Genomic DNA, 21,813 nt, shown 5'->3' with positions numbered 1-21,813 from the left:
TTACTCACCACCTGGACAGGAGGTGGCAAGCTCCCAGTTTAGGATAACTACATGGCTGAATGTAGGCAGGATTTGGCCACAAGGCCAGAGTTTTGTGTTTGTCTTCAATGGAAATACCAGACAGCTTGAGTTCAAGATTTCTGAATCATACACAAGGTCAATCATCTTGTCAGCAAGAGGTAAAAACATCTGGACAGCTGCTGATTTGCAGGCAGTTTCATTCTCCAGAAATCTGAGATGTAAGTGAAAGTGGCTGCAATTCCTGTGGAGAGAATAAAATTCGTCCATAAATCAGAAAACTGGCAGAGATTTTTATTTGCTCTCATCTCAGAGGAATTTTGTATGCAGCAGGTAGCAGAACTGCACAAAAGGGTTCCTAATACCATTTGCAGCTGGACAGAATGCTAAGTACAATCATCCTTCAGGAGCTGAACAACCATTTCTACAGCAGTAAATCCATCAGTCTTGTTAGGAACTTCCATGCAATGCCAAGATGCATATTAGGTGTCCCAAAGCACATATTGCTGTGTCAGCAACTGTACAGCAATTAGCAGCTCTGATTGATTGCTTGTGTGATTAAAAGGAAGAGAATTTGTGAAGCCATCACCTGTGCTTACCTGAAACACCTGAGTTAGACATTCTCGCCAGCACTTTGGAAACTACCTTCACTGGCTGTTTCCTGCCAGTTCCTATAAAACAAAAAGTGAAAAGTACTTTAGTGACAACATGCTTTTATCAAATGGATTTTAGCAAACTGATGGCAGTGGTTTTTCATGTTGCTTTTTGAGACACAACTTACCTGAAAGGAATAAACTTCTTTGCTGCAAGAAGAATAAGAAAAGGTATTAGTATTTCAAGAAAAAACCCTAATTCTTGTTGTCTAAATATTTGGGTTTTACTATTCTTTTCCTTTGTCAGATGTTCATCCAAAAGCCACATATGGCATAAATATATGGAGGGTTCTTGAAAATAATTTTGGAATTCATCTAGGTGTGAGGATTGCCACTTTTTCAAAAAGCAAGGTATATCACTTTGGAGGTTTTGGGGGTTTTTGGGGTTGTTTGTTTCTTTTGGTTTTTTTGGGTTTTTCTTTTTCTTTTTGTTGTTGTTTTTGTTTTTTTGTTGTTTTGGTTTGGTTTGGGTTTTGTTTGTTTTTTTGGTTTTTGGGGTTTTGTTTTTGTTTGGGGGGGGGTTGTTTTGTTTTGGGGTGTTTTTTTTTTTTTTGTTTCCACCACTGAAATTTTTTCAGGAAGATAAATAAAGCAGTGGAGCCAGAGCAAGTGCTCACCTTTTCTCCGGAAGCGCCTTGCAAGCCAAAGGAGGAATGATGCTGAGGACAGCAGAGAGGCAGAAGTGGCTGCTATGCCCACAGAGATGTAGCTGGCTTGGTCAGAGGCTGAAAGGATGAAAAGATTTCAGTGAGATCAAGGGGCACAGGTGGTCTTTGAAGCCCTCTCTTCTTCCCTTTCCTCTTCAAGATGAACCAGACATGCAGCTTGTAACACTTAAGTTTTCTCTTGATGAAACAGGACAGGTACACAAGGTAAAAAGCTGAATACTAAAAATTACCCCATCCATTGCCAAAGTAATGGCAAGACAAGAAGCTCCCTACACCAGGGTCTGTCTCTAACCTCCAGCCTTGCATAGCAATTTGTGCTCCTCTTATTTTTCCTGTTGCAGTGCATATTTTAACTCCCTGTGTGCTATCTTCCTCTTCGAGCAATTCTGCTGAGATCAATTAAAATTATTCAAGGATCCAAATTCTGTTCAAGCAAACTAAAGTGGAACTGAGCTTTTAGGACCTCAAGCAAAAGCATTCCAGGCAGGCCAGGAGTGCTCCAGCTGAGGACAGAGAGTGCCTTGAATGAGAAGGCAAGGCTGAGCTTTCTGTCCTTTGAAATTACAATATCTGAGAGAAAAGCTCTTTGAGGCTTTTTGGCTGAGGAGTTCATCCAAGTAACTATCACACCAAATCAAAAAAACTATAAAATTTTCCACTGAGAAACAGTCTTATGAGTGCAGATTTCCCTGCAAGGCTCTGTTGCTTGAGAAAGGTTTTTTGTCTCTATTCACAAGCTCATTGTGAGAAATATTTTGTTTAAAAACCAAACAGAAAGAACTGAAATCTGGTTGCAGGGTTTTCATATATATAAAAGAAATCAGCATTTCCCACAAAGATATTTTAGGATTTTCCTCCTCTATTTTCAAGCATAATGAGTGATTTCGTTGGGCTTTTGAATATATGGACTTTACTACATGTTCTAGCTCACTGGTTGCTATTACCACCACTACTTCCACACCTCATCTGACTAAAAGTACAGGGCCACCTCTCTGTGGCTGCTTACAGGCAAAATACCTTCACATGTGGGCAGGCTGGCACTCCAGTTTCCTGAATGGCTGCACTCGAGAACACGAGAGCCATTGAGACTCCATCCTTCAAGGCAGCTGAAGTGGCAGGAGGTGTTGTAGGTGAACATCCCAGCCCTGTGGGAGCAATCCATGGAGCCTTTCTCAGGAGAGCTCAGTGGTTCACACTGTATGACTGAAACACAAAAAGATATGGTCATTCCTGCTGTAGAGCAGCGAAGAATGCAAGAAAAAAAAAGCAAGAAGTTCCAAGCAAACAAATAGTGAAATTTCTCTATATTTTTCCACATTTTGCATCCATATAAATTTTTGGCAAAAGAACACAATTGGAACAACTAAGGACTTTCCTGTCTTTGGCCCAATTTTTTGCACTAGTAGATGTACAATTTATTTTCAAATTCATTGGACTTTGGGATGGGAGCTGCTCAGAGTCATGTGCAGGCATTCCGAGGCACAGTAGAAAACATGGGAGCACAGCATTTAGTTTGGAGCCAGGGCCCTGTAGAAATATGGATTTCTGTGTGTTCTCCAGTGACCAGAAAACTGCAATTTCCAACAGTCTTACCTTTGCATTTGGGCACTGGCTCGGACCACTGTCCCTGTGCCGTGCACTCAGTGCTGGGCGAGCCCTCCAGGACATATCCCTCATCGCACTGGAAATCACAGCGTGAGCCAGAGGTGAGCTCTGCGGGAGCGTGGTCACAGCTCACAGAGCCTTCTGCTGGCCGCGGGACAGCCTCACACCTCACAGCTGCAGCACAAGGAGCACGACAGCGATCAGCACAGGGGCTTCGGGACAGCACCAGGCACTGCTGGCAGCCCTGAGGGCTCAGGTGAGCAGGGATAAGGGAATTACCTGCACACGTTGGCTGCTGCCTGTCCCAGGCCCCTGAGGAGCCACATTGCAGTGTGGCTGGTCCTGTCAGGGTAAATCCTTCCTCACAGGTGAACTCACAGGTGGTTCCCCAGGTGAGCTGCACGGAGGGATGGGAGCAGTTCACAGCCCCGTGGATGGGCATTTCCAAGGCAGGACAGGTCACAGCTGAAAGGCACAAGGGACAGCACAGAGCTTAGCTTGGAGTAGGTCAGGATAAACACTCTTCTAGGAGCTGGCAAGGAGACATGCCCTGCCTGGAGCTGTCCCTGACAGAGCCATCATACCTCCCTTCAGACCTAGCAGTGCAGAAACAGTGATTTCAGCAGGTTGCACAGTGCAGCCAGAACCCCTAAATATGCAACCAAAGCATACAAGTCATCCTGGGAATGGCTACACATTAATTTCCACCCTGGACTGCATAAACTGACACTTGCTCCCATTTGGGGTTTAGGGTATAAAGAATCCCTGCCAGAGCACTCCAGTGTCAAAGTGTGCTACTGTGTGTGATAGAGGCACTGCCCCAGAGTGTTATCATCCTGCACTGCTGTTTCCTCACTACTACACAAGGCTAAATGACCCCCACCTTAAGATCTGCTTATGAAAAGCGCTACCAATGTGGTGGGGATGAATGCTACTCTGATTACATTTGATTGAGAAAGTCTGTTCAGATTCTTCCAGCTTTAATCGATGGTTTCCAGCCCTGCAAGTCTTACCTTTGCATTTGGGCACTGGCTCGGACCACTGTCCCTGTGCCGTGCACTCAGTGCTGGGCGAGCCCTCCAGGACATATCCCTCATCGCACTGGAAATCACAGCGTGAGCCAGAGGTGAGCTCTGCAGGAGCGTGGTCACAGCTCACAGAGCCTTCTGCTGGCCGCGGGACAGCCTCACACCTCACAGCTGCAGCACAAGGAGCACGACAGCGATCAGCACAGGGGCTTTGGGACAGCACCAGGCACTGCTGGCAGCCCTGAGGGCTCAGGTGAGCAGGGATAAGGGAATTACCTGCACACGTTGGCTGCTGCCTGTCCCAGGCCCCTGAGGAGCCACATTGCAGTGTGGCTGGTCCTGTCAGGGTAAATCCTTCCTCACAGGTGAACTCACAGGTGGCTCCCCAGGTGAGCTGCACGGAGGGATGGGAGCAGTTCACAGCCCCGTGGATGGGCATTTCCAAGGCAGGACAGGTCACAGCTGAAAGGCACAAGGGACAGCACAGAGCTTAGCTTGCAACAAACCATTAAAAGTATTTTTATTTTTCTGAAACTTAGGAACACATCCAGTAAACAGGAGCAGCTGTAGAAAGGGTTCTACTATGCCACCATCTCAGAAATCAGATAGAAGGGGAAACATTTTTAAAGGGAAACTGTCTCTTCAGACATGATGGTTAATTCATCTGCAGCTCATGACAGCAACTACTTACAATCCAAAATTTCCCTATTTTGACTGTTGCCGGGTGACCTTTGATGCTTTCATTTGCTTAGAAAAGTATCTCATTCTAAGCTAAACACCTCAGAAAATTATTCGTACAGTCAGGAGTAACTGGCCTGTTGAGAGCTGTCTCACACCTAGGTCATCTCAATTCCCTGTTTCTACCTAAGAGTTGGAAAAATCTTTCCCTGCAAGAACAATGCCAGAACATTCATCCTACTCATCTCACCTCCTCAGAAACAGAGACCTGTGTGCTGAAATAAAACAGCACCTACACCACATAATGTGTTACAAAGGAATTGGCCAAACTTCCATTTGTTCCTGCTGCCAGAGCAGCACTGAGGTGTACAGGGCCATGTGCAATGCAGAAAGCTCACCTTTGCATGCTGCAAGGGGGGCAGACCAGATCCCAGAAGAGGTACAGTGGACAGATTCCAGTGCAGTCAGCTCATAGCCCTCCTCACACTGAACTGTGCAGGACGAGTTGTAGCTGAAGTCCCCCAGTGGATGGTGGCACTCAAGGCTCCCATGATCAGGTTTCTTTAGTGGATCACAACTCTTAACTTCAAAGAAGCACAAGAAGGTACACAGTCAGTCTCCTTAGCTGAGCAGGTAAACCAAGAAGCTAAATTGAACACTAGGTAGCGTGAGTTGGTCAAAAAGCAGGATGACATAATCTTACCAAACTCGCATTCAGGCCCATAGAAGCCAGGGTCGCAATGGCAGGTGTGGTTGTTGATAGTCTCTATGCATTCTCCATGGCCACTGCAGAGAGATGGGTTGCAAGAAGCTGGAAAAAAAAAAAACAAAACAGGCAAATTATGAAAGAAGCAACAACAGCCACTAAGAAAACCTGGCTAGCACTTTATCTTTCTGACACTAAACGACCCTTTGTATAGCAAAAGAAAATCAGAGGGTTTGGTATTTAGGATTCTCCTGTCATTTCACAGAATTTCTGAAGTGCACATGTTTTACAGACTAGCTCACAGTAAAAGGATTCTGTTGGCTGGGAACTCCAAGACCACTTGTTCTGGGGTAAATATTAGATGAAGTTAAAAAACTCATCCCAGCCACCACCTAAGATCCCCAGGGTCACGCTGGAGTGACTTTTGTCATGCTGTACCTGTGTAGCACAAGGCAACCTTCTTTTTCTCACACTGCTCATCATTCCATTTGCCATCATCCTTCCCTCTTTTGATGTAGATCTCAACGCAGTCCTCGTTGTTCCCTTTGCCATTTGGCTCCCCTGAAGCCCAGTTTCTTGCTTCTTCTGTCAGTTCTTTGTTAGTTCCAGTCCAGGTCCATACGCCATTAATTTTTCTGATTCCAATCCAATAGTAACCCGGATTGAAGGGTAAGAAGGCATTGAGGTGCTTGATTTCCTCCTTGTTCTGGATTGCAACCAGGTTAGTATACTTCTTTCTGCACCACTGCTCTGCTTCCCTGTAGGTCATGTTTTTGTCTGAATAATGGTATGTCCACCCTTTCACGCCCTGCAGCACTGTAAGTCCTAGAATAAGAAAATATCCAAAAGTTGGTGTCTGACTTCTCCCCTCATCTCTCTCTAGAAGAGGACATTTAAGCTCTATAAATACTGCAAACTTGTCAGTATCTGAAAATGCATAAAAACTACTGGTAATTATTTTATAAACAATCACCTGGCAAGCTTCAAACCAGGCAAGTCAGCTTCAAGTACAGGACTTCAGCCTGTGAAACTATGTCTGATCACACAAAGCTTTGAGACTTATAGGAGCCAATTATGGCTTTGACAGGCAAGCAGGGAAAACGTGCCACTGCATCCAGAGGTTCTTCTGTGTGAACATAGCCTCAGGTTAATTACGGCAGGTTCCAAAATTCTCTTTGATGCTGAGCTCAAACAAAACAGTCACACTAATATTGCCATCCCACTAGTTTTTCATACAGAGAAATACACACTTACCATAGGTAAGAAGAGATAGGAACTTCAAGCAAATCATGTTTCTGAGAGTTTTCTCTGTCTTTTAAGCAGATGGCTATGAGAAATCAAAGAAACACATTTGTAAAAAACAAATAGTGAACTGTCAAAATTCCATATAAAGTACTGACCATGCAGTGATGGAGACTTTAAAAGCACTTTATTCATGTTCCTGCATGCGCAGTGGAAATGAAGATGTTTGCAAACAGCAGGTATTCTACTTCCATGAAGCTCTGGAAAGTGATTCTGCCTTAGGGAAATGCACTGTGCAAGGAGGAATCATCTGGAGGAGTTTTAGGAACATGGGCTCCCCCAGATTTTTCAATAAGCAAAATTAACTCTGAAGAGCAGATTTTTCCTGAGCTTACACCTGAGGAAAGAAGTTTATGGTATGTACTTTTAAACAAGTAGGATTTCCACAAATTATTCATTTAAAAACAGTTTTTAATATCAAGATACTTTAAAATGTAAGCAGCTTTTATGGAAGATGAACACAGATTTCCAGTTCTCCTTTAGCTGGGCAGTGAAACAGAATAGCAGAGTTCATTTCTACTCACCTTTTGTAGCTGCAGTGTCCAGGTGACAGAATTCCTCTGCGCTGCTTCCCAGAGACTGTGGCTAAGTGGATGAACTCAGCCTTGAAAATCAAGTTCAGCTCCAAGTGTCTGGACTCTGTAATGCCCTGCCTTTTATCCCCTCAACTAGCCTGCCCTCCACGAGACGGGAAATTCCGTGTGGAAAAAAATTTCTTGGAAAATCCCAGGATCCAGCCCTCCCACACGTCAGGACGGATGTTTCCTCTTGCCAGATCAACCCTCCCAGAAAGACACACTGTGCTGACAGAGTGCCAAGTGCCACATTACACACTTTTACTGACAGAAACCCGCAATTCCAGGATATCAAGGAGGAGGAAGACAATTAGATTGAATTAAATGCATGAATAAGCAGATTCCAATATTTCACCTGGCATAATGTTTTGCAGTAAGGAGGCATCAGTTCTTCAGGTATCTCGGTAGGAAAGGCGCCAACACTCAAAGCTGGTTGACCAAGTTGGACCAAAATTGGAAACTTCAGCACAGGACAAGCCCTTCCTTATGGATCTCAGCTGTGCAGAGCTCTCACTTGTGGTCAGGTTGCTGGAGTTCTTCACAATACAGGTTCATCAGTCACTTGTAGCAGTCAAGCTTGAAACGTGGACCTTGCTTTGAAGAGTCCCTTGGACCATATTCTTCAATGTCCTGATCTCAATAGAGTTACAGCACCTGAACAGGTGCATATAATATTTCAAGTGGACAAGACAATACACTAGGAATTAATTCACATTTATTGTGTATACCCTGATTAATTATACTGCTGCATAAAACTTCACCATTATGGATGGGATTTTATGAGGCTGAATATGCAAAGAACTCAACAAGTACTGGCAGCACTTCACATCTGTAAAGCATAGTTTGAGTTTATACAGTGCATGTTGGAGCTCTGATTTTGGAGCCTCAGCCTGTTCTTACAGAATAAAAATCATTGGCTTCTGTATTCCAAGCTAACATCAACTGGTATTGCCCAATTTTACTGCCCAAAAAAGAAAGAACTGTCAAGTAGCCAAAGATCTCTGCCCATCAAAGAAATTATTTCAGAAAAGAGCATGGAATAAAGAGTATATTCTAAAACAGCCTCAGTTGCTAACAAATCAGGAGAGCTGACTAGAAATTGCAACAAAGTCTAAGAAAGCAAGTCAGCTACTGAAGAGAGTGAGGATTAAAAACACACACTGAGTATTTGTAGGCAGAGGAACAGTTTCTAGCATGTGTGAACTAGCAAAGCTAGAAACACAAATCATGAAACTCTGGAAAGCTGAAGTTAGCTTTTGGCTGGCCTGGGCAAGCCTTGCTTAGAAGCACCAGACATCCTGAGGCATCAGATCAGGGCTGCTGTTTATTTAGCCTCAAACTGGGAATGAAAACTCTTCCTGTTTGCCAGCCCTTCTCTGGTAGGGGGCTTTACCACCTGAAGGACACAGACAGAAACTTGTATTTTAATGCACCTGTCCAGCACATGATGCAGCAGAGCCTAATTTCAACATTATTCTACTACAAACTAATGTTAATCAGTCTCAATAAGGCAGGGGTTTTTGTAGTGTTGTGGGGTTTTTTTGGTTTTTTTTTTTGTTTTTGTTTTTGGTTTTTTTTTTTTTTTTGTTGTTGTTTGGTTTTTTTTTTTGTGTTGTTTTGTTTTGTGTGTTTTGGTTTGGTTTGGTTTGGTTTTCTAAAATATTGATCAGCTGTTATAACTCTATGCACAGAAAATTTACAGAAAATTTTAGGACAGTTTTTATGCTCCCAGGTGCCAAGAGGCAGAAAATGCTACACCTTTTCCTGAAGATTCCCTTTTGAAAGTCATTTAATGAACTTCCTACTGGTAAGCACTCATCCTTGTCATGGCAGAAGCTCTGAAAAAAGCTCTGAGGAGACTTCATCAGAATTCATTTGCCAATGGAATCTCCGGAGGAAGGAAGAGCTTATTTCACAGTTTACAGTAGTCTTCCTTTTCAGGAGCTGTCTGAGACCTCTTGTCTCCAGCAGATAAAGCAAGCCCCACAAAAAATAACAACACACCAAAGCCTACAAGCAATATGCTTGTAAAAATTCCAGCCTAAAAAAAGACTGTTTCTTTTTGTTGGCTGTATTCCCTTGTGCATAATTGCCATGGGGCTCTTTTTGGTTTTTCCCAGGGAATTCTGCTATTCACTGATTATATTCTTATTTCCCTGTAATGTACTGGAAGATGGAGGCAAAATTTTCAGGAAAAAAGAAAGCCTGAAAATCATTCTCAAAACTCCACAATAAAGGTTAAATCCTCTTTATTAAAAGTCAAAGGCACTTAAAAACTTCAGGGGGACTGGGATTCCTATGAGCTAAAGCTCATCTTGGATGCTAAACTACATATATATTTCAGGAAAAGTACCTGTGATACAGTTACTTAGGTGGAACTGGAGATAATCAAGCTAAAATGCCATGCAGCATGAGCTTAACTGCTTTCTGTGTTACTTATTTATTCTCGTCTCAAAGCTATTTCACATTCATGCTTTTTTATTCTTTTTCCAATTGATTTGGGAATGTAAGATCCTCATTTCTTATGCGGTACAGAGCTGGATGAAGTTGCTGCTCTCTTCTTATATTACATGAGCACAGACATAGTTTCTTAAATTTAATACAATTCCTCTCTGCCAGGAAAACAGGAGACTCTAAAGACAAGTTTTTAGAAATGCTGAACACTTCTTGTTCCTATACACTCCAGAATTTCATTTGCACAAGTGAAGGCCCAGCTTTTTACAGGGAAATCCCCACATCACCTCTTTTCCCTTACAAACAGAGGTGCACTGACAATTATGTAGCCACAACTAATTTTCCAGTTGGAAGGTTCACTTAAGAGGCCACTATGAGACACAAAGGATAAGAAAGGGCTATATAAACATATTAGGAAGAAAAACAATAAAAATCCAGCCAGGTCTGCCATTTAAAGGGCAGCAATTGACAGAGGACATGTCAAATGTTGTTTCTTTTTATATAAAGGAAAGTTAATATTCATGGCAATAGTGTGGGAAAAGAGAACAGGTCACATTATGGAGTGAAGACCATTTAGGTTGGTTACAACCAATCAAGCAACAGTCAAAAGATCCAAACCCTCAGTAATTAACTTTGAGAATATGAGCAAAAAGGTGTAAAAAGTTGGACAAAAAGCAAATGTTGCCTCTCTGTATCTCAGAAAAGAAGATCAAGGTAATTAGAAGCTGAGCCTTCCACGTGAGCACCTAGAAAAGACACTAGAACATTGAAAAATGTTAAAGAAAACCACTGAAAAACCAGCAGAAGGCTGCTAAGCTGTCGAGAACAGCGGACATTGATATGATTGATCTGTTCCTGGCAGATCAACCTGGCTTGTGCCTCAAGGCTGTGTCAGTAATAAAGAAACAATAGTGCAGTGTGGTTCGTTATAATTAAGATTTTTAATACCATCCCATGAGACATTCTTATGAGGAAACAAGTGAAACAATGCTTAGCTGAAATCACCATAAAATGAGCACACAAGGGATGGAATCACTACTCAAAAGGCAGATTTTCAAAGAACCCTGTCTGTCCTAGAGAACTGTTTTATTCCCACCCCACTGTAAGAAAAGGGTGCTGGAGAAAAGAAAACTTTACAATCTTCTAAAACCCAAAATGTGTTTTAGAGAACTTAGGAGGCACATGATCAACAAAGTTCTACTTGGTACATAACAAGTAGCAGTGGATTGATTTGTAGCGACAAAGTTTTAATTGAAAGTTTTCCAAAGAGGCCACGAATTGCTAAGACAGGGGTTTTGTAGAGTCTGCCTCTCTGTTGGAAATTTGTAAGTTTTGGTTTGAGAAACTTTTTTTTCAGTATCTCTATCAGTATCTCAATACTTTATCTGAAACTCTGTTGAACTTGAAGAAATCACAAATCCAAGACAAATACAGAATGTGGTGAGATCCCAGGTGAACAGAGTATATAGATGTACATTTGTACATGTAGAAAAAGACAGATATTAATTTCCCATGTCTTTTTAAAAGACTGGTTCTTCATCTACAAGATTGCATCTGCATTTATGTATCAACAGACAAAAACAGAGCTTTAAGAGCCTCTGAGTAATCCAGTTCCTTCTCCTAGAAGATATTTTTGTCATTCCTAAATTAAAACACTTGATAAGTATTTATCTCAAAGTGCTTTGTATAATGGATATTTATCCCATGGCAAAGAGTCATAGAACCACTTGAAATTTTGAAACAGTGGAAAAACCTCCAGCTTCGCCCACAGTAATACTAGGAGAGGAAAAGTAAGAGATTTAGCCAGCCTGGAGGGGGAAAAGGAGTTCTAGTGCCAGTAGGGAAGGTGTTTCCTGTTAGGAGAGGAGCTTGCAACACTTAATTCTTTAGTAATTAAGAGACAAAGGGTTTAAGGCACAAGTTTTCCCTGAGGTCCAGATGGGAAGAAAAGATAATTTCTGAAAACCGTACTCATCCCTCAGCCTCTGTGTCTGATTAAGTATGAATAAAGCAAGCACTGCAACAGTTACAAAGACGCTGGAATTTCTCAAGGCTGCCTAAGGCAGTCTCCACTCTGTCTGGAGTGGAACCCAGGAGTCAGAAAATCTTATCTCCACTTCTCATTTCGGGAATTCTGATGTGACTCATAGTGCTCAATTTCCTCCAAACAGGCAAAAATACACATTGGAGAATCTAACCTGAGGCTGGGGGTCACTTGCACTGGCCAGGTGTGATTCAGAGCATTGAAACATGAAACAAGAGCCAAGGAGTAATAGAAGCAACAACTCACACCTCGAGATAAGATAAAAGCAGGAATGGCCTTAACACTACCTGCAGCTGCAGGTGGAACTGATCCCATGCAGAACTTGATTCTTTCTAACTCCATTGTTGGAAATTGTGGCAGAGAAGCTCTTGGTGCCTTGTCACCCTTCATGTACACATAGAAAGAATAAATATATATGATGCATGCGTAGACTGTTCATTTATGTCCAGCTCTGTTCCACAGCCCCATGGTCTCAGCAGGGGAGATGTCCCAGAAGTGACAATGACAGGAGATGCTGGCTCTGAGGAACAGAACAGGTACAGCTTTTGGCAAATTGGGAGGAGTGAGAACAAGTTTTGGGATTAGGAGATTAAGTAGGTGGTTGAGACTGTAAAAGTGGTCATCATGAGATGCAGTTTTGGTTTTGTGGATTCTTTGCATAGCTTCTGCCTAGCTGTGTTCCATGAAAATATTGTGTTGACTTATCAGAGAGCATGTGAGCTTATCAGCAGTTTATCGTGGTTGACATGACCCACCAGTCTTCATTTGCTGTATCAGGAGGAAGAGGCTACAAAAAAAGGAGATACAGCAGCTTCACTTCCTTACTAATGCATTTCAACATGGGTTTTTCAATTCCAACATTCAGGTCTGTTCTCTTCAGTGCTCAAGTGCAGCTTCAGGTACATCATTTTTATACATCAATGGGCATTTTATTGTATTTAACATGTTTGAGTCCTTAACTACAGCAGTATTCAAGAGCAATCATTAAATCATTAAACACAGCATTCATTATAACAATCATGAAAGGTCAATCCCCAAACCTACTGGAATTCTGTGGAATGAGAACTTACCACTCAGTATCTGAAATGTTCAAGGCAGAAGACCAAAGCACAAGGAACAACTGCACAGCACTGAGAAGAAAAACCTGACCCAAGAACAGCCATCAAAGTGTATCATTCATACCACTCATGACTTTTCTCAGTCAATAGACCATGAGAGAACAGAAGTTCTTCAATTAAGGACTCTTTCAGGAGCTTTTTTTGCCACAACCATACCATCTATGAATTATGCAGAGAAAGAAATTTAATTTACATCCATCAGCAGGATAATAATTAGTTTTTAGGACAAGTGTCTTTAACACAGAATCATTAGTAACGTTTACTTTAATTGCCACATAGAATTGTTGTTTCAAGAACAAAGAACTCATCACTAACATTGAAAGCAATTCTCTTAAATTACTTATTTTATCACTTCCCAGACAAGAAAACCCCAAACAAACTGGCGCCACCAAGCCTTCAAAAGTTCCAGTTAACTGCTACCAAGAAAATTAGGACTTCCCTTATTTCCAGGGCTTGAAAACAATACTTTAACTTTTCCAGCAATGATTTTGCACTTTCAACACTTTTAGATTTCTTGACTCATCAGGAAGGATGATCTGTGACCTGTCCTGAAATTGTTGCACTTTTTTGAAATTGTTTGAGCCTAAGAAGAGATCCACAAAGTGAGTCTTCTCAAGTGCTGAGCGTGTACCCCACCCTACAGACCCTGTTAATAACCCTTCATATAAAGGCTTGTCAAGCACTGGGACAGCCTACCCAGGGAACTGGTGGAGATATTTAGGTGCTTAGGGGCATGGTTTAGTGGTGAATTTGGCAGTATTAGGTTTCTATTTGATCTTACAAGGCTTTTCCAAACAAATGATTGATTCTGTGATTCTGTATTTGTCCTTCCTGGTGCATACTAGCTGTGGTTTTTCCCTCTCATTTTTCAATAGGCATTTACCCATCACATTATTGTAATCAGTAGCAGAGTCTGGTTATTTGGCCCACAGAAGTAAAATCATTTTCACAACAAATATCAGCAGGAAGAGAAGGACTTGCCATTTACCAGCTATAAAATAACACTGGGCCTGCATACAACATTCTTACTTCAGGCAGTTAAGAGTACAGTTAATCTAAATCCCCACAATGGGGGTACATAAAAATACAGCTGGGAAACTACCCTAGTCTCAAAATAAAATGAAAGATCCAGATTTATGCCCACCTGAAGATAAGTAAATTAGGAGTGCAGCTGCTCTATACCCTCTAGACTTAAAGACAGACAAAGGTTTATCAAAGGTTAAGTCAAAGGACATAACTTCAATTTATATCCAGAATTATGCTAGTAAGTCTTTGTACCATTACACTCTCCATCCATCATCTTCATTCTGATTTTTTGTTAGGAGCTGCAATCCCAATACCATGACAAAGGAAGGGCATGGTTTCCCTGCTGAATACCTCCAGCCCTAAACCTACCAATCAAAAACTCCTCCTATCTCTACTCCATGAATGCAAATGCGTGAGCTTATCTTGAAGAAAAGCAGCTGAAAGGCCCATCTTGATATTCAGGATGTCACATATCCCACATAAATGAACACTGATCAATTAAACAGCTCATTCACACTGTTTGTCTCTGCAGAGCACAAAGGAACAGCTGGGCCTCCAGAACCATCACCTGCACACTGCTTCCATCGTGCCCCCAACATATGGTGCAAGGCATGGACACCAAGAGCAGGGAAGGACAACCAAAGGACAGCAGAGCCCTGGAAACAAACCTAGAGAGCTGTTTCATTGAACAAGGGGATTCTGGGCATGTCCTGTGTTCTCTCACTTCAAACATTAACAATCCTGTGACAAGCTGGTGATATTTATGGTCATTCAGAAGGAGAACCAGGAGAACGACACCTCCTGGTAGGAAAGTCCAGGCTTTTCAAGGAATAGATACATGACATGAGGTCCCTTCTAAAGAAATACCTCTCCAGAAGCCTATTAGAATTTTTTTTTAAGCCAGGGGAAGGGGAAGCAGCTAGGAAGGCTCAGAAAAGTAAAGAAGGTGCTCAGTTTTCTGTATATAGACAGATACAGCTGGTACAAAAACCCCAAATGGATTAAAAAATCTTTTGTGAGTAAATGTAGACCAGAAATTAGAAGGGGTTTTTAGCCAGCACAGCGATGGGGTTATAAAACTGCCTTCTATGAGGAGAAGAACAAAACCTGATTTTCCTCAGATCTTGTTCAGTTTCTGAAAGGGATCATTATTTATGAAAGCAAGATATGAAGGGACCAGAAAAGGCACTTCACAGATGCCAAAGATGTTAATCCCAAGAGAGATAATGTTATTAACCTGCATTTGTTCTGGCCTCTTTGCTAATCTGAGGAGCTGCTAATCAACAGCTGTAGTAGAAGAATCTTCATTAAATCCTATTAATTTGAATGGGCCAAGCAACAAAGAATGTGATCTTTGATGTCCATGGCAGAATTTACAACAGTGCATTTCCTTTGCACAAGTGTATTATAATCAATCTGATCAATCCCAGGGTTACTCCTGCTCTGGAATAAAAGATAAATTTGCAAGTACAGCTAAACGTTAGCCTTCATTTTACTTTCTCTGTTGTATAAGGGTTACATGTGATGGAAAGCACCTATTTCAAAAGCCTTTCCTTAATATTTTCCTGTAATACAAGCATGGGCTAAATGTATCCTTACATCTTGTGCTCTCTGTCAGAGAACTCAATAAAAGGAGAAATTTATACACCTAGAGTTCAAAGTGATTGCTTCCCTTTTCCTGACTGTAGTAGCCTGGATTGATCCAATGGTGTGAGAGAACCTCGTGTTGAGTTTCACTGCAGCAGAGTGTACAGTTAACGGCTTTGCAACGTAGTAATATTACTTTTCTAGCCACTTGCCATTTAGAGTTTAAATTGCTAGAAAAATGAAGACGTTTTGGCATTGGGATACTCCTGGCTCTCAGGAGTAGGAAGGACATAAACAGAGCAATTTTAGTCTTTTGGGTGCAATCCAAATCCTGCAAACTGCAATGCAAAACAAGACCCAAACAATGTTTTTTAGGACTGTGCTGCAAAGAGACAAGATGACACTTGACCAAATAAATTTTAAAAACCCTTAATTTTTTCAGAAAATAGTGCCAAGCCCATGACAAAAGGAAAGTCCCTTTGTGCAGTTTTGCTGGGGACAGGCTGTGTCTGGTTGAAGACCCCTGTCACCCCATGCCATCCTCTCTGTACCCCTGAGGCCCATGAAGTGACGCACCAACAATTCCCACCAGCAGCGGGGAATTTTGGTCTGCAGCCTAAAAGCCAACAGGAAGCTCCTACACCTGGGCATGGCATAGGAAACTACTCTTGGATAAGATGGGTGCCTGGGAAGGGGAAAGCATTAAAGAGAACTGGACAAAGCTCTGCTGGGACTATTCCTAAATCCCAAAGTTACCTGCTCAAACTCATGTTGGGTGAAGCCTGATGCCTGTTCTCCTTGTTGAGAGCAAATTCCTTTCAAGTTTAGCTTTTAAGGTATGCCACAAGTATTTCCTTTGCCATCCTTACCACTATTGTTTGTTGCTAGTTCCTTCCGTGCATCATAACTGAAATGGGGCAATAAAGGTTTTCACAGACACACAACAGATTTCTGTGCTTGAGGAAATGGAGGAAACCATTCCAGGGAAAAATAAAAAATGGAGTTCATGCAAACAACCAACCTCCATAACAGGATATATCAGAACATGAGATATTAGGGTAGATATGTAAACAAAGTAACCAACCACAACCAAACCAGACCTTCCTAGATTACTGGAAACAAACCTAAAGCACTAATCCTACAGGCCCTTTGTGCCAGACAAAGCAAGCTTAAGCAACCACTTCAACTCCACAAGACTCTCTAAGCCTTATCATCCTAACTAAGCACAGATTTTAGCACTTTCTCTGCCTGCCTTGAAAATCCAGAACAGCTGAGGCAGGAGCTTCATTTTTTACTTAAAACCCTTCACACCTCTTTACCCCTTAAAATTTAGTTAGCAAGAATTCAGCTCCCTAGAGCTCTGGGCTTTTTTCTTCCCAGATTTGCTATTGTTCTGTGCACAGACAAGGTAACTAACAACAGTCTCTGAAATAAAAAAATGCTTGAAGTTTTTTAAATTAACATTTGTTGCAATGAATAAAATAGCTCAGGAAGCCGCTTAAGTTATAAAGTAACAAATCTCAAAATAGTCTAACTAACCACCAATTTACATTTACCTTTGTAATAGCTCTAAATGCTATATTTAGATTATATGTACTCTTCCTTTGTTTCACTGATGTTTTTAAAAATATCATAATTTACACAGCATTTTGTTTGTGTATTCAGATGAAATATTCAATTATATTTTAAAACTATCATTGAAGGAAAAATTAATTTCAACACTAACTTAAATATTTGTGTGTATGAAAAGAATAAAATAGTTTAGTTAGAAATTATCTATAATGCAACTTAAAATGTAGTTATGTGGAAGTGCCAGACGTTTTGAAGTTTTAAAAAAATTTCTACTCTTTAAAATCTGAAACTTCCCTGATTTTGCAGTAATGCTTGATATGTACTATCATCTTACGTCAGCCCTATAGGAAAGCAATTATTTTTCCTTTGGTAAATGATAGAGATTTAGTCTTCAGTGAAGTGGTAACAAAAGGAGATGGCTTTAAAATGAAAGAAAATACTTATAGATTGGATATGGGAAAGAAGTTCTTCACTGTAAGAGTGGTGGGACTATGGCACAGGTTGCCCAGAGAAGCTGTGGATGTGTTCCCCATCTCTGGAAGTGTTCAAGGCCAGGTTGGAGGGGGCTTGGAGCAGCCTGGGATGGTGGAAGGTGTTCCTGTTCATAGTAGGGGTGCGGAATAAAGGATATTTAAAGTCCTTTTCAACCTAAACCATTCAGTGATTCTATGAAATTATTCATCCTACACATCTGTGACCATATGACCAATTTGTGTGGGGCTTGCCTAAGTTATCAGGTGCACCTATAAAATTAAGCAACCACGAGTTAGATTTGTATTTCTTATTCAGCTCCAGTAAAGCATAACCTGAGGAATATCGGCCGTTAGAGCTACCAGCCTCCCTGTGACCCTCTGCTCTGGCACAAACACTTTGGCGTCGCCTTGGCCCTGCAGGTGCCACCTACAAAGTCCCAGCTTGAGGACAAGGGAGAAGAGTCCACGGTTGCCAAGGGAGGGATGCAGAACAAGAGCTCTCTGAAGGCCACTTTAGCGTCAGAGGCAATGGTCAACTCCTGCTCTTGTAGTTTATGGAAAATACTTTGTTTCTCTGCTTTTGGTGTCTTGATGCTCGCAGAGGAGCGTCAGGTAAAAGCAGAGTTTTATTGCCATGAGGGCTTCTGTCAGGTAGAGACCCCGAGGCTTGGATGACCTCAGTCCCAGGTCAGAAGTTAAAATAATAACTATATGAGTTTAATGCTTCTCTTGACTTGGGGATTCGTTGTCAGACCCTGTAACAGAACCACCTTGGTGCTTCATTGAAAGCAGAGAATTAGTCATTTACTTCTTTTTTAAGCAGACGCTATGCTGCTATTTTTAAGGCCGTACGTGGCTACCAAGGCAAGAGCGATCTGTACAAGTTCACTTTGCGACTTGACCTAACGCTAGAACTTGGGAGTGTCTTTATGGGCGGGCACCGGGCAGGAACCGCGCGGCCGCCGCTGCCGCTCGCCCCCTCACGGCCCGACATGGTGCCCGCCCACCCTCACGACCCGCCCCGCCTCACGACCCGCCCCCATCACGGCCGCCATGGCGCCCGCCCCGCCTCACAGCCCAACATGGCGCCCGCCCCGCCTCACGGCCCGCCCCGCCTCACGGCCCAACATGGCGCCCGCCCCGCCCCGCCCCGCCGCCCGCCCGGCTCCGCGGCGGCAGCGCCATGGCGGCCGTGAGGGACGTGGAGATCGACCCCGAGGGCACCTTCAAGTACATCCTGGTGCGGCTGCAGCGCCCGGGCGGCGGCGAGCAGCGGGACATCGTGCGCGGCACCAAGGCGGCCGAGTTCCACAGTGCGTGACAGCCCGCGGGTCTGGGGCGGAGCGGGGGTAGCTCAAAAGTTCCCTTTTCCTCAGGTCTGCGTCCCCCGTGTGATAGGAAAACCGGGGCAATAGATCTGTCGTGTGCCGTTTAGGATACCCGGTTGAAAGGAATGAGCAGGTGTCTTTGCAAACCGTGGGCCTGATGGTAGTAAAGGGAGATACTGAGAGGTGAAGAAGCAATGTAGGGTGGAACCATAAATTCCATAGGAATTCCACTAATTGACACAGGCTGTTACTCAAGACTATGCTAAATACCTGGATTTGCAGAAAAAGAACAGAGACACAGGGAGAAAGAAAAAAGACGGGGAGTACACATTAGAAAGGGGGTCTGATAGGCCATTGGGAAGTCTGTACCTTTCAAGGCAAAGAAAGAAATGTGGCTGGGAAATTAGGATAAAAAGGAGGCTGTGTCTTCTAACAATTTGAGAGACCCCCACAGGAAATGCCCATGACCTCTCCCTTCATTTGAATAAAATTATAGGACTCCTCTGTCTCTTTTTTGGACATAGACCTCTGGTGTTTGTGGGTGAATGTTCCTGACACAATCAGCCTTATTTTTGAGAAAGATATATGCTAACAAAAAAACCAAAAGGCTTTAACTGCAGCTTTTCTGTGCCTCTGAAGAGAAACCTCCCTGCCTTGTAGGTGAAATAAGAAAGTAGCCAAAAACAAGTTCTAGACAATATAATGCCTAGTTCCTGTTCTGATGTCTCTCACCATTCTTATTGTGCAGATCATATATTTGAAAAAGTAAATCCTGAGATGGAAAAGCTGGGATATGAGTGCAGGTGCCTTGGAGGAGGGAAAATTGAACATAATAGCAAAGACAAGAAAATCAGGGTATTTGGGCTCTCAACAGTAAGTGCATCTCTCATTTTCCTTCAAATGTTTCTGTCTCTGCTGCTCTGGGATTTTTGATTAATAGCATGGTGGCTTTTGGCAATTTACATCATATTTTAGACATTAACTGGAAAACTTGCCTGCCTCATTTATGAGAAGATTAGAAAAACAATAGTTTTAGGGCAGGAAACCTGTATTATTAATCTAGCTGGCAAATGAAGTGTTAGAGGCAGTGGTCAGCTCTTGCAGTCTGAGAAATAGACTTTAATATCTGCTTTTGGTGCCTTCATGCTCACAGAGGAGCATCAGGTAAAAGCAGAGTTTTATTGCCGTGAGGGCTTCTGTCAGGTAGAGACCCTGAGGCTCAGTCCCAGGTCAGAAGTTAAAATATTAATTATGTAGGTTTAATGTTTGTTTCAACTTGAATGTTTGGTGTCAGACTCTAAAACAGAAGTATCTTGGTGTTTTATTGAAACCAGAGAAATAGTCATTAACTTATTTGAAGCTGTGCTGCTATTTTTAAGGGTGGTTGGGGTCTTCGAAGTAGTTGCCAAAGCAAGATGAGCTGTGGATCTGTTGCCTTCCAACTGACATAACTATAATATCTGTCATTTTTGAAAAGCATGCATTTTCTAATGCATCAACTTTAACCTTTTCAGTTTAAATGCTTGTTTATTTACGCAGTTCCTCTTTGGGACCATCACTGATGAGTAAGAGTATGTTTTGTTTGATAATACAAGCTTGGGCTCTTTTTTTTCAGTGTTATAAGTAAACTTTCATGTGAAATATTATGGGGGAAAAAAGCCCCTGTAAATCCCAGATTTCTATCAGTGACTGCACTGTTATGTGTAGTTCTGAAATAAGAAATCAAGAGAACTCTGATCATGTAAGACAATAATGGAAAGACCACTTTGACCAAAACTGCCTTAAATTTCAGTGAAACAGTAGCACAGTGACAGTAACAGTGATTTTTAAATGAGGGCTAAAAATCGCATGGGTCACCTAACTTTACCTTGGAGTTGCAATGGCTGAAGAGCACAGATACTTAAAATTGTATATTATCAGCTAAGGCAGGATGGGAAATACATAAAACATGAAGGCTGTGATTTCTCTAGTGACCAGAGTAGTGCTCAAATGCTCACACTTGTTTGCTTATTCCCTTTCACATCAGCTGAGCCAAATCAGCTGCTTGTATACTCACACATTAAAGTGGGCCAATGCAATCTCTGTGGTTTAAAGCAACATTCCATAAATACAGTGGCTAATGGTATGGGAACATTTTAAACCAAGCTTTCTGCTGGAGAAATTTTGTAGAAAATGCATTTTCTATTTGACTCCATCTCATTTATTTTCTAGAATTTCAATTTGGGGAGGAGGGACGTGGAGAGGATAATAGAAAAATAAAACATGATACTGCAAGAGTTAACTCTTCTAGAACTTTGATTTGCATGTGAACAACTTCTGTTGATAAGAACTAAATGGTTCTGAAGACTTAATGTCCATGTGCAATTTGTTGTGTCTTGCAGGGCTATGGAAAAGCAGATCACTCAGTCACTGTAGAGATACTGAAGAAAGAGTATGCAGATTATGAAATTACATGGTCAGATGACAAGAAATAAACTTGTGAACACAATGAGCAGTTCCAGCCTGGTAACTGTGAGCTGTACTTTGATAAATAAAATTGAATGTGTGTTCTATGTGTGTAACCATAAATCTGGAGTGACTGGACTCTGCCATAGTTTGTAATATAATCCTCAGATATATCTTATTTTTTAGATCATTCCTTTGTGCAGAATCTGAAGTTCAAACCCTTTTTCCTTTCCTTTTGATGTGCCCTTTAGTTAAACACTCCCATACCATTTTACCTCTAATTTGTTTTCATCCAGTCCCATTTCACTGATCTACGGTAGGACACCTAAGGATTTACCATCAACTTCAAACACCACTGGACCAAACCTGTTCACTGGTCTGTTGACCACAGTGTTTTCCACTTGTTTTTCTATTACTTTTTAGGCTTTTCATCTTTCTTACCCACATTAAAAAGAAAAAAATGGTGTGGAGGGTGGGGTTGACTGTTACAGTTCTTCACCAATGATCCAGATCTTTGATTTACTCAGTGATTT

General features: G+C 42.0%; 2 protein-coding genes across 2 annotated transcripts; one reads left to right on the top strand and one right to left on the bottom strand.

The window, feature by feature from the left end:
* Positions 1–631: 631 nt before the first annotated feature.
* On the bottom strand, positions 632–6,647 carry SELE (selectin E). Its single transcript, XM_077785515.1, has 12 exons — positions 6,611–6,647; positions 5,795–6,181; positions 5,354–5,461; positions 5,049–5,234; positions 4,249–4,434; positions 3,958–4,143; positions 3,224–3,409; positions 2,933–3,118; positions 2,357–2,542; positions 1,289–1,396; positions 800–821; positions 632–689 (listed from the first exon to the last, which is right to left on the bottom strand). Exons 1-12 carry the CDS (start codon positions 6,645–6,647, stop codon positions 632–634), a joined length of 1,836 nt encoding a protein of 611 aa, XP_077641641.1.
* Positions 6,648–18,649: 12,002 nt separating this feature from the next.
* On the top strand, positions 18,650–21,403 carry LOC110478906 (14 kDa phosphohistidine phosphatase). The gene is made up of 3 exons (XM_021545822.2): positions 18,650–18,820; positions 19,584–19,708; positions 21,217–21,403. The coding sequence occupies exons 1-3, from the start codon at positions 18,691–18,693 to the stop codon at positions 21,307–21,309; spliced, it is 348 nt and encodes a 115-aa protein (XP_021401497.1). The 5' UTR covers positions 18,650–18,690; the 3' UTR covers positions 21,310–21,403.
* The last annotated feature ends 410 nt before the right edge of the window (positions 21,404–21,813 follow it).

Source organism: Lonchura striata, chromosome 9 (genome assembly GCF_046129695.1).
Source record: "Lonchura striata isolate bLonStr1 chromosome 9, bLonStr1.mat, whole genome shotgun sequence".
In the NCBI taxonomy this organism is placed as follows: Eukaryota; Metazoa; Chordata; class Aves; order Passeriformes; family Estrildidae; genus Lonchura; species Lonchura striata.
Note: the sequence above shows the minus strand (reverse complement) of the source record. Positions and strands in the feature narration are given on the sequence as shown.